The sequence below is a fragment of the Centruroides vittatus genome, unplaced genomic scaffold, assembly GCF_030686945.1.
Source record: "Centruroides vittatus isolate TY-2023 unplaced genomic scaffold, ASM3068694v2 contig_728, whole genome shotgun sequence".
NCBI classification, from domain to species: domain Eukaryota; kingdom Metazoa; phylum Arthropoda; class Arachnida; order Scorpiones; family Buthidae; genus Centruroides; species Centruroides vittatus.
Window position 1 is genome coordinate 81,605 of NW_027122465.1, and position 13,713 is coordinate 95,317.

Genomic DNA, 13,713 nt, shown 5'->3' on the forward strand with positions numbered 1-13,713 from the left:
AAAAAGACAGATAAAAAGGAAAATAATTAATATAATTGCTATCATCCTGATTATTCTCTCTAACACTTATAAATGCTACAGCAAGTATAAATATTAGAAAATCAAATTCCATAATATTTTTTAATGTAAAATAATATGTTTATGATGAAAAATACATGTTTTTTTCGTAAAATTTAATAATAAATTTTAAGTATTGTATGAATATATAAAAATCATTTTAAAAAATATTTTTTAAAATTGTATTCTTTGTAAAGAATACGCAGTCTTTCTACAGTAAAAAAAAAAAAAAAAAAAAAAAAAAAAGGTTTCTTTGACAATTATTTTAACTTGTTAAACCAAACACATCGAAACATTAAAGCGTGTATTAACACAATTGATTTGACATTTATTCACAATAGGAGCAAGTATTTTGTACTCAGGAAACTGTTTGCACTGTGAATGATGATTTTTTTGGTTTCTAGGTATTTCGATTAATTAAGACAATATATACCGTCTGATATTAACTTGAGAAAGTTAAGATGCTGCGTATTAAACAAATGTTATTACACAGGAAGAATCCTAATCATCATAATGAAGTGATGTATTTGTCAGGGTGCATTAATGCTAAGTATAGTTTCCCTTAAAATAAATAAAATCAGGAGAGTATCTACAAAATTTCCGAGGAGACAAAAAGAAAATACTGAAAATTACGTACTGCTTCGGATTACAGAATGATTTATTTGAATCTCACTTGTCAGAAAATTTTAAAATAAAGCTTAAAAGCCGATAGTAGTTTCCACGGTCTCCCGTTAGATCCTCCCAAATAAAATCTCGGGCTAATTTCTCGTCGGTCGGGTGCTGAATTGATAGGTTCATACGCCCACTGTTCTCTCGCCTACGAGAAAAGGCGTGGATGAGTGTAAGCACTTGATCTCTATTTTGCACGAAAACTGGATATAATGGTCTTTTATCGCTATAATAGGATATTCTCATTAATTTATTTAATTTAAAATATATGCTCTCCATCTCAAATTAATAGTGGCTTGCACCTGTACATCATATTTTTCCTTTAACAATGGAGTCGTGCCGATTATCTATTAACTGCTTTCATGGGAAAACTTTTGAATTGAAATGACGTGACTTCCAGTGCGAACCAGAAGTTTGCATATAGTTAATCAGGGCATCCTTCCCCTAATCTTTCCATATCTGGTCTCGATTTTCATCTATCTAACTCCGTTCTCGAAATCAAGGAAAGACGGACGGTCAACAGTGGGAATTTATAGGTCTATAATTTTTTCAAATTGTAGCCCAATTACTAAACTATAAGCTTATGAATTAAATTCTAATACTTTGTAAACTGATATAGTAAATAACTTTTGTATAGTTATATAGGTCTAGTCTATAACTAGCATATAGACCCTATATATATAGGCTATATAATATAATATAATATATAAAAATCATCTTTTGACTCCTGATTGATTAAAATCCTTATCCAATTCTACGAAACAAAGTTCACTAAAGTTTATTAATCTAATTCTTATGATTTACCATAGCCATCTTACATAACTTATATCTAAAATGACCAGATTCTGGAGAGACGTGAGGCGAACCCTTCGACGTGACGTCAGATAAATCACGTGATCGATTCCACACTCTCTGACATCATCGATGACGGATAATACGAACAACCAATGAACATTTTACTTATCCTTATAGGACCTACTCTTGTTTACAAAATAATGACCGACAGCGATAACGACAATGAACAGTTAATTACGGTTCCGTGTGTAGCTTTGTTGGTTTTAATCACCTTTTTTTAAACTTGGATAATTAGCAAAAACCATCAGCTCCCTTTTTTTTGTAACCGATCCTCACGACCGTGAAACTTGCACGTGATCTGGTTGGTCATTATTACTATCCCAGCTGTGTTATACTGTATGTAACAGAAAGTAGGGATCATTTTTGACCGATACCAAACATATTTAAAGGAATCGGAACCTTGAAACGTCGAGGAATGTAAAATTTGGTGGTTTTCTTATGTATTATGTGTATGTAGGATGGTTTGTTCACCCACTTTGAAGGTAATGACCGACAGCGTTTAGTTAGTTACGACAACGCAACATGTGGAAGATCTGCTTAGGAGACTTGTCTCCCAGGAGGACTTTTATGGGGAATCTATTTAAGTATTAAAAACGTGAATAAAACCACGTGGCCAGCCCGTTCGAGAGGCGCAAACACACGACCACTATAAGTTGGTGGTGGGTTCGCGCCTCGCCAACGCCAATAAAGATATTTTCAGGTAAAAATATATTTATATTCAGATCAGGTTCAGATATTTTTCTTATTTTTGACTAAGTTCTCTTCTTTTTCGCTCTTTTTAACGAAATTGGCATGGTGGCTTGTATAAAGGGCATTGATGCTATTGAATTTTGATGGTTAAAGGAGATAAAGGGGCGTCATGTGTCATATTTCGAGAAGAATAGGACTTAATGAAGATTTTATTCCTTATTAACATTGACACTTTTTTTTTTATAAAACTCACTTCTACCCTCAAAATTAAGCCTTTTGCCATTTTCTAGTACAGTAATACCCCGAACTTACGCGATAGGTGGGACCGAGCGATAACCGCGTAAGTCGGGGTATAATTACGCATATAAATACATACAAATTATTTTAAATTGGGGCCGGAGAGTAAAGAAAACAATAATTTAGAAAAAAATGTTTAATAAAATCTTAGATAATACATATGTGTAACAAATTATATTATTAAAATCGTAAACCGAAGTTATTTTGATGTAGAAGGCTTCATAAAATCTAACAAATTCGTCTGACGGATCAAGGATTTTTTTCTCTAGCAAAATTTCCTCGTAGCATGCTAATAAATTTTTTTATTTCTCGTTTTGTAGAAGAAATGCGCTCTGCGTTGGAGTCTATATTTTCTAAAATTTGTAACCTCTTTTCATTTTTGTATCGAAGTATCGAAGTTTTTATAACAGATGTCGCCTCACACAATTTTATTTATTTTGCTTAATAGTACAAAAGTTATTTGTTTTAAATAAAAAGACTCGTAACAGCCGGGAAAGTTACGCATCTCGTTGCTGAATATTTTAGGTTCAGGAAGTCTTGAAACGTGGAGATTTGCAAAAAACTCGGAGGATCAAATTCGACACGATTCCAATACTTTCCTTTGTTATGTATACGTAACAGTGGGAAAATAATATATTTTTCTGTGTTTACATCGTAAAACGACGTTTAAGCATATTGCCTTTTAAGTCCGTTCAGTGGCACCTCCCCAGTAGCAGTTTCGATCGACTTTTTCGATGCTCAGAACCTACTGTTCTGACAGCAATCTGACATGCCTGATATATACAGAGTACATAGAGGTCGACTCGATTCGTCTGATGTATATGCCGTTTCTGCTTAACCTACCGATTTTTCCACTTGATTCGTGCAGGTGGCAATTCAGCCAAACACACTATAATTCAGCTGCTGTCGGCAGCCAACGAGCAGCCGAAAATATACAGGCGGCACACTGGGAGTTTTGTCGTGGGTTCTGGCTTGCCACGTGGAGTTTTCCGGGTTTTCTCCACGTCTGTAACGCCTGAATAGGGGCCAAGTTACCCATAAAAAGACCTCCCGGAAGGCATCCCCCTAGGCAGATCGCCCAAGTGTTGCGTTGCCGTAACAAAAGGGGAGATAAAGCAGACAATCAAGTTGACCTAAGGTTGCTATGGATTTACATTAGTAACAATAGTTTGGACTAACGCAACCTAATGGAGAATGATCACAAATTTTAGACGTTGGTTCCTTCTAAAGCCCTACTATAGCACCCAAATTACATGCTAGATCTATCCTCCGAATAGTTCTTTGGGAATAAAATTTCATAAGTGAAATCGAAAATCATTTTTATCTTGCTATAACTACTAACAAATAATTTTTTTTATCGTTTATTAATAAATGATATAAAATAATAAATTTTAATATTATTTCTTAACTTTACATTTACACCGATTATAATTGACATTTTAACCGAAATTATTCCGTTCCATCTGACAACGCCATCTACGGAAAACCGTCGTTAACAGGCAACAGCAACATATCGGGCGTCGTTAATTTTACTAGAACCAACTTGCCTGGTTTTCGCACAACGGTGCTTATCGATCTCCACGCCATGCATTTCTTTCGTATTTTTCGATAATCCCATCTCAAGGGGTTCCACAACCACGGATAACGTTTCACTTCCGTTATAAGAACCGAAGTTAGTTCCGTGCTCCAACTCTCCGCCATTAAAGAAAAATTAACGGAACGTCCTGTGATTGGTTAGATTCGGCAGCACGATGCATATTTCTGCCGCAGACGTCAGAAACTAGCTGAGGTCATCGATGCACGCTTTGTTACTATGGAAACCAGCCGTCGTATCGTTCAAACTGATCGATGTCTCGTTCGATCGATCGATTGATCGGATATTTTGAAATAAATATAATAAAATGCATAATCAGTATAAAATTTAAGGAAATAAATTCAACTGAAGCTCAATCCAAATATTTTTTTTACATATAAAATTGGTTAATGATCAAACATAATTAATCAAACATCCAATTGGTTCATGTTTGATTAATTGCAGTGAAAGATAAAATATATTTTATATAAGTTTTGACTTTTTCTCCAATTACATATTACAAAAACTCAGGATTTCCAGTGTGAAATGCTTTAATAATAAAATTATTACAAATAAACACATGAAATAATATATAATTGTTATTATAAGTCCACTTATAAAGGAAGACATTTATTCATAAATTAATGGAATTAGTTATATTAAAAAATAACAATTTATAAGAATGACAGTACAATCAAATGAATTCTAATATGGATGAACAAGAATAATTGAGTTAACAATTTATATTAAGATAATTATAGGTTTTTTAGAAACAATTTCTCCTGTTGATATTGAAGTCTGGTATTGATAATTTGAATAAATTCTGTAAATTAATTAATAAATGAAATGTATTATCACATACATTGTGTGTCAAAATTTACAGCTATATTTTCACTTTAGATTGTTATAAATTAATGTTATCAAATTTGTATAAACTTAGAAAAAGATAAGTATAATTTAAGAAAATGAAATCACAAATACAGTACAGTCAACATATTTTTTAATGTCTTAATACTTATTAATGCATTAATACTTATTATTTTATCACTAAGCGTTAGGCATTAAGCATTGTGATAAAAGTTTTTCATTTTTAAAATAACTGTATCTTTTACTTTATTTGTTACTTACTGCCATTACAAACAATCTAACAAAGATGATTAGCTTTATGTTTTAATAGAAAATAACATATTACATATTTTATAATAAAAATTCCAAGTTTAAGTAAATATTGAATTATTAATTCAGAAAAATTATTGGATGGAATTCAATGAGAATGAGATTGTAAATTTTCAGAGTAGATTTTAATGAAAAAAGATTTGATTCAACTTCAAATTAAAAGTTGTGCTTTTTGAAAAAGAAAAAACTACTTTAATTCTAAATAAATTATTATATTATTATTTTATTGTTTCTGTTTTTTATTCAGAATAACATATCAGTGATAATTTAGTTTACAGAGTACTTGAATAAAATTCAGTCTGATCTCATCGATGATACTTTACCTGCCGATTCTAATATGTGCCATATTCAATTACAACATTTACAGTATATCAGAAAAGGTAAATCAAGTTTTAATAAATCTTTACGCCTTTCAAATTAAAATAGTTTCATGATCTATTTCAATTTTATAGATATTTATCAAAATTAAATAGAAAAGGTTGTTTTTTTTTGTTTACTATTTGTCAAAAACTTTTTCCTTATATTTACTTTATGGATATTTAATAAATAATTTTATGTTAAATATTTCAGGTATTCTAGAATCATCACTTCATACATTAAATGCTGGCCATATTTTGCTGGAAGAATTGCATCAAGTAGGAGAAGATAATTTGGGTGATGCTCGACCAAATCATGTTTATCCTGCCGTCCAACAAGCCACAAGCATAATTGAAAAACACATGGAATTATTGCATGATCAGAAATACAGGATAGATATATTCTGGAATAAAAGAAAACTGATTCTTGAACAGTGCTTAGAAATATTCACTGTGTCAAATGAATTGGAACAGGTATATATATATTATATATTGAAATTTAAGTACATTTACTAATACATATATATATATACAAGAAACATCTCAAATTGAACTTACAATAAATATATTCTAGATACATAGTTCACTAATAGAAAAAGTTCAGAACAGTAAATTTAATAATGAATTGGGTGATTCAGTTACTACTGTTGAAAGACTCCAGAAGAAGCACAGTCAGTTAGAAAATGAAATTAAGGTAAATTATTTTATTAAATAAATAAATGATAATTAGCTATTTATATTATAATTGATATTACATTTAAAATACTTCTGTTCATAAAATTGCATTTCTGAAGTGATATTTGAAATGTTTGTATGAACATTTTTCATTAGTTACAGATACCTAAGAAAACCAAAACAAATTAATTTTACATTTGTTAATGACTGATAAATTATATATGAAAATAATATATATTATTAGTTGTTTTACAATTAACAGAAATTTTTAATATTTTATTTATAAAATTTGTTTAATTAGCTATATCATCATTTAACTTCAGAGAAATTAAAAAACATAAAATATTAAATTGACACGATAAAAATAAAATAAGATAACCAATTTTAATCTGTGGGGAAGTTCTCTATAGCTAAGAGCAGTGACGGCAAACCTTTTGAGTGTGTCAAAATTCATAAAAGTCAACAAACACTTAAGCCCAGATGCTGTCTTGAAATTCTGCAAGTTGCATCTCCAAATGATCAATTTGTATCCATTGGAAACCATTTAATTTCAAAGTACTGTAGACTACTACATCTGGAAACAGTGCATGTCACCCAAAATGTGTGGTGTGTGACCTTTGACACACGTGTCATAAGTTTGCCATAACTAGCTTAAAGAGTTCCCCATGCAGGTATGAAGGAAAACATATCCAATAAAGAAAACATGCTCTACAACTCTAATGAAAGAACCAAAAGTTTATTTCACCATCCTTCAGTTCAGTTCAAGACTCACAATTATCACAATATATACCTTAATTCTCCATCTCTCTCCTGCACTCACTGTTTGTGACATGCACAACCCAAGAACAAAGAGAGGAAATACCATCTTGCTGCACTTTGGGACCTACTTCTCACCTCATCATTTCTTCTCATTTGCCAAACCAAAAGTTTTTACTTTCTGTCCTATAGGCTCGCACAAGGATTCTTCTAGATCTGGGTCCCTCCGACGTTATCGAGCCATGGGAAGCTTGGATTCTATCTCAACCCTTCCAACCATGACAAGCCAATTTGATAGACAAAACATCCATGATGAACTAAACCATGTGGTCTTAGGATCACAATGCATTGAATTTAAATTTAAATATTGAATATTAAAACAAAATTGTAATTATTATTAGGAGAGAAATCATTGCTGAATATTGTGTAATTTTTTACACAATAACAAATTTTTTAATCAGAAACATTTTAATTCTTTTAGAAGAAAGCTTTGAAATTACAAAGTGCTTTAGAAGAAAGCTTTGAAATTACAAAGTGCTTTAGAATAAATTTGAAATTTTAAAATTTTATAATGGTCGAGTGAATAAAATTTTATTTAATCAAAGTTCTATATTTATTATCAGTTTTTTAGTTAGAAGATCTATATTTAGATACCAAATTTGTTTTGGTTTCCTGAATTTATCATTTTTCTTCTGAATTTCATTTTGTTTAGTTTAAACAATACACTACTATGGAATATTTACTAAAACTTTTCTATTATTAATTAAATACGTTAATTGAATTTTATACAATAATCACTTTTTTAATGAAAAATAAATGTAAATGCATATTACAAATAATGTATTTTTGTTCAATAGGATATTCAAAATCGTGCCATTCATCTATTACATAAATTAGAGAAAGCTGCTATTGCTTCCAACCCATTATCTGAAAGTGTAAAAACAAAAGCTTATTGTATGCTTTCTGAATGCACAGAATTTTTTGCCCATCTTGAAAATAGAAATCTTTTATTATGTGTAGCACTTTCGTTTTTTACTGTAGCACAACAGGTAAATAACACTTATATAATTTTAATTTTTAAAATAAAATACATTTTAAAGCAAATATTATTAATTATAAAGGCTATAAGAAAATTAGAAAAAATTGAAAATCAATTAAGAATGCTATCTGGAGAATCTATGAATTCTTCCTTAGTTCAAAAATTTGCTCAAATTCAGCAAGAGATAGAAGATATTGTCAATCCAGCACTACAGGAAGGGAGATCACTATTGGAAAAAGTTGATAGATATGAGAAAGGCTCACAAGGTGTTGTAAGAAAGGTAAATTTTGTATTGTATTTATCTATGTAAATGATATTATATTAAATATATATATATATATATATATTTTTTTTTTATAGATAAAGGAATTAGAAAATCATTATCATCAAATTAAAAATATAATACCAGATTTTAATACACTTGAAGGAATAACAAATTTTTATAATAAATGTAGTTCAGTAAGTTTTATGTGCTATTTACTATTTTATTGATTCAGTTTATGATTTTTACTAAAATAAAATAATTTTCTGACAGATAGAAATTTGGTTAAATAATATAGGAGATAATTTTTTGAAAAACCACACTGATATGGGAAGTAATTTTACCACTGCTACAATATTTGTTGATTTACACAAACAATTTCATGCAGATGTTAAGGTACAGTAATTTTGAAATTTTATATATTTAACTAACATGAAGCTATTATTTATAATAATTACCAAAATTTAAAAAATGAATTGCCATATTTTCTTGATTTTAAAATGCATATTTTTTTGCCTATTTTTTACTTGACCAAAATAAAGATTTGTCTTACAACCAAGGGCATTTTTTGTTTGCAGTTCAAAACAACAATCAGCATTCATTGCAAGTAGATCACATAATGTATTATGATCCAATAATAGATATTTTTAGCTAATTTTCTTAATAGTCATATCAGTTCAAATGAGTTTTGCTGTAATATGCATTTAATTTAAAGTTCTTTTCAACATTTGAAAAGCCTTCAGGATAACAAGATGCAAGGTAGAAAAGTTATTGTATGTACAAGTACAATGCAATGGATCATGGAAATACAGTTGCCAAACATCTATATCATGGAATTTGGTATTTATATTGTTTCAAAACTTAATAAAACCAATTACAGTAAAATCTCAATTTAATGGATCTTTATTTAAGGGACAAAATTTCTGGTCTATATCATATGTCAAAATTAATACCCTGCTAATTTTAAAATGCTTTTTACATTTTTTCTTTTTTTTTCAAATCCAAGAATTACTGCACTTAACTTTACTCACAATGGGAATGTCTCAATATATTATCATCCAAGGAATAAGTAGGAAATTCGTTTTGTCTTTGTCAAATTTAAATTTTGTTTTCGTTTTAAGTTTATTATTTATTTCTTTAGATAAATATAATTAAAATTCATTTGTATTTTCCAAAAAAATGTATTAATGTGGCCGTCGGCCATAATATTATACTTGTATTTTAGTAATTTTAGTTAGTCTTAGTATTTCCTTTGTTCTTTGTCTTCTCTTTTCCTAATCTTTCAAAGATCGTTATTGCCTTGGGGTGGGATTAGTGGTTCTAAGAATCGGAACAAAGAAGAGTAGAATGTGCGGCCGGGTGGATAGCGCCCAAGAAGAGGCACTTTTAGACGTGACACGGAGGAGATCAGACGTGTAAGGAAGAGCTCGAGAAGGAGCTGATCGAGAGAGAAGTCCGAGGCTGTCCAAGCAGGAATCAAGTCAGAGAACTTATCGTAAAGAAAGAATTTTGAATAACGATATAGTGAAGCGAACTTTGGAAAAACGGAAGTCAGGATAAAAGAACCGAGGCCCTCCCAAGTGCGTATCGGCTTGAAATAGAAAGTCCCGGGTGAAGCAACATTTCGATTCTTATTTCTTCTCACTTTCCTATCTCCCTTATTATTTCCTTTAGTATTAAGTTAGCTTTAAGTTAGAATTAAGTTAGGTTAGTTCCGCGATATACGAAATTTCATTGTCACGCGATTGGGTAACGGCCACCCCGTACTTTGTGCGGCAAAAAGGAAGCCTTTGTGAAAACTACGCTGGGTCTAAAACCTTTATGTAAATAGTTGGGATACCTGATTGAACCTCTTTGTACAAAGTGTAATAAAGGGACATTTGTTATTTGTATAATTGTTGTTGGGTCCTTCTGTACTTACGTTCGCGGACAGTACGTTAACACTTGTATGTACACCACATTAAAACATAATTTCCAAAATATATTTGTTTGTTTATTTATTTATTTTGATTTAGATCATATACTTGTTTATTACAGTCTCAGAGCTATGGTGAGTAAGTTACATAATCATTAATATATATAGAAAACTTTTCCGTGAAATTAAACTTCTTATACATATTTAATTTTAATTACACAAACTTATCTGCATAAGTAAAACAAACAAACTAATTTGTGAATTTAACACATACATTCAGAAAACCTACTTTATTGCATAAGAGACTTTTAGCTTTAATAGACACTCCCTGTTTTGAATTAGTCCATTAAATCAAAGCTTTACTGTACTTAAGAAATTTTATCTCCAAAAAATATCTTAAAATTCAATTTCACTCTCATGGTGTGTCTTAGAATTCAAGAAATATGACATGTTCTAAAAATTTTAAAAATAAATGTTCTAATAGAAGTAAATAATGAATCTTTTTTAGAAGCACAAATGCAATAAAATTATGTAAGTGCTTACTAACATACTGATGAAGACCGAGTTAACGGTCGAAAACGTTTGTTTTCAAATTTTTATTACTGGTTTTTAAAAGGTTGAATGTGAATTATTAATTACTAACATACATCTATAACTATTGAAGTATAAAAATAAATTATTTAAAATGCTAAATTCTTTTAAAAAATTACTGTTACATAAGTAAAGATGTGAGTATGCATAATTCAATATGATGACTATATTATATATGATATGTATAATTATCATAGGGTAATCCTCAAGTAAACAGATATTTTTATTTTGTCGATGGACATTTACTTAGCCCTTTCAAAACTTTTCCATTTCCAGTAAAATATAATAATATTTACTTACACAAACAAATGTTTTCGTATCTCTATCGAGAACTGCTTTAGTCTCAATAATATTCTACCAATGGAATGCCCAAAATTCAAAAATTAACTGCCAATCAAGTATTCGAATTATTTGGTGCAAATTAACTTGGCTATTTATGTTCTACTCCTTTATATACATTCACTGTCCACATATTAATATTTTATCCCAAAATTCTGTGAATAAGATGTTAATTTTGTTGTGGATCTTTCTGATGTGTATATTGCTATGTGTATGATATAGTATTGTTGTCTTTATAATTTATACAGTTTCCTGCTCTGCTAGCTTTGTATATTTCCAATTTTTCCAATTCTCTTATATGGTCTATTTGGAATTATTTCTTTATAATACTATATCATACACATGGCAATATACACATCAGAAAGATCCATAACAAAATTGACATCTTATTTATAGAATTTTGGGATAAAATATTAATATGTGGACAGTGAATGTATATAAAGGAGTAGAACATAAATAGCCAAATTAATTTGCACCAAATAATTCAAACGCTTGAATTGATTGGCATTTAATTTTTGAACTTTGGGCATTCCATTGGTAGAATATTATTGAACCTGAAGCAGTTCTCGATAGAGATACGAAAACATTTGTTTGTGCAAGTAAATATTATTATATTTTACTGAAAATAAAAAGGTTTTGAAAGGGCTAGTTATAAATTCCAGTACTCAATTGTGAAATTTTGATAAGGACATTTACTTATTTGTTTTCACAGTTCTCTAAATAAATTTGAAATATGTTGTAATTATTTTAAAAAATTATTATAATATATTTTTGTATATTGTATATTAAAATTTATCTTTCAGCACATATTATTTTTGAAATTTGTGAGTATTATAATAATTAAAAAGAAAAATAATTTATATTTATAGATGAAAAGTAAAGATATTGAAGCTTTAATAGATTCTTGTTCAACTGTAATGACAATAAGCAAAAAAGCACTAAATGAGATACAAAAAAAAGATGAAATTCATCAACGTTGGCGAAAACTCTGTAATATGATAGAGAAAAGAATATATCTTTCAGAATCATATGTTTTATTTCATCAGAATTATAAAGAGGTAATATTTTTATTAAGTGAATACATATAATAAGTTTTATACAATGAAATTCTTAAAATTTTTTAAAATAGATTTATGAAAATATTGTAAATGTTGAAAAATTATTTAAACAAGCAAGAGATAAATCATCTGTATCTGAAGACATAGAAAGGAAAAGGATTTCTTTAGAGTGTGATATTAATAATATTAGACATTCTGGAACTGCATTTATTGAAGCTGCTTATAAGGTAATTTAATGATTTTATTTATTACCTTTTTGTTAGAATAGTAAATTATAGAATTTTATTCATCCAAAATTATATATTTTATTATCAATTTTTCAGTTAGAGGATCCATATTTAGATACCAAATCTGCCATTTCATGTGTTGAAAGATTATTAAAAAATCTTAAGAATCATTATGATGATATGAATACTATTTGGACCGCTTGGAAATCACAACTTGCAGAAAAGGATAGACAAATATGGGAACAGTTCTGTAGAGATGTTGAAATGGTAAAAATATTAAAATTTTAATGATGAAATTATTAAAAATTTAAAAAATTCTAAACTTGATATATTGTAGATATTTCTTTAAATTTTTATATTATTTTAATCTCTAGGATAATTCATATAATAAATAAATTTTATGGGTTTATAATCAAGTTACAATTTAGTAACTTGATCATATTATATAAAATGTTTTAAGGATAATAACACATTTCCGAAAGTATGGGCATCATTATTTGAAATCATTTTTTAATTCTAAGGAATCATATGTCATCATGATCTTTCAAATTCATTTGTTCCAAATGTATGTTCACTTGTAGAACAGTTTTGTAATCTGATAGTCATTGCTTAAGGCAATTGAAAACATTTGTTTTGCATTAAATTTACATTTGTAAACTGGAGTTTCAGTGTTTGGTGGACATTTTATACATTTAGCTCTATATTCTGGTATCCAAACTTTCTCCATCTGAGTTTCTATTACAATGAGGGATGTTCTTTAGTACTTATTACATATCCAAATCTAATAATCTTGGAATTATTAATATCTTCAAATTATATTTATGAAAAATTTTTCAAGTTGTGCTAGTTAACGTGGGAAGCAAAGGTTATTAGATATTTGTTGTATTTTGTATAATGGGAATCAACTATAATTTGTAATTATCCCACTTAATTGGCAGCAGTACCCTCACTTTCTTGTAATATTAAATTTTCATTGCTGTCCACTGAGTATATATTAAAGAAAATGAAGTTCATGTACACTTCCTAATAGGAAGGACTATACAAACTTATTTATTGTGTTACTAATAAACATATCCTGTAATGACTTCATTTAGTGTTTGTTAGAAAAATAATTAAAAATTGTAATATTGCTGAAAATACGTATTGATAAGTAAATATTGATAGATTTTTTCAGTGTT

At 28.9% G+C, this 13,713-nt stretch overlaps 2 protein-coding genes across 2 annotated transcripts in view; one reads left to right on the forward strand and one right to left on the reverse strand.

Moving 5' to 3' along the window:
- LOC136980870 (coiled-coil domain-containing protein 141) overlaps nucleotides 1-13,713 on the forward strand; it is a 47,277-nt gene that overhangs the window by 12,731 nt on the left and 20,833 nt on the right. The window contains exons 4-13 of the mRNA XM_067277070.1: nucleotides 5,589-5,697; nucleotides 5,888-6,147; nucleotides 6,248-6,367; nucleotides 7,962-8,153; nucleotides 8,226-8,423; nucleotides 8,504-8,602; nucleotides 8,679-8,801; nucleotides 12,120-12,308; nucleotides 12,380-12,535; nucleotides 12,632-12,802. Coding sequence (XP_067133171.1) covers nucleotides 5,589-5,697; nucleotides 5,888-6,147; nucleotides 6,248-6,367; nucleotides 7,962-8,153; nucleotides 8,226-8,423; nucleotides 8,504-8,602; nucleotides 8,679-8,801; nucleotides 12,120-12,308; nucleotides 12,380-12,535; nucleotides 12,632-12,802 — 1,617 coding nt within the window. The remainder of the gene's footprint in view (nucleotides 1-5,588; nucleotides 5,698-5,887; nucleotides 6,148-6,247; nucleotides 6,368-7,961; nucleotides 8,154-8,225; nucleotides 8,424-8,503; nucleotides 8,603-8,678; nucleotides 8,802-12,119; nucleotides 12,309-12,379; nucleotides 12,536-12,631; nucleotides 12,803-13,713) is intronic.
- LOC136980872 (uncharacterized) overlaps nucleotides 1-13,713 on the reverse strand; it is a 38,554-nt gene that overhangs the window by 6,216 nt on the left and 18,625 nt on the right. The window lies entirely within an intron of this gene.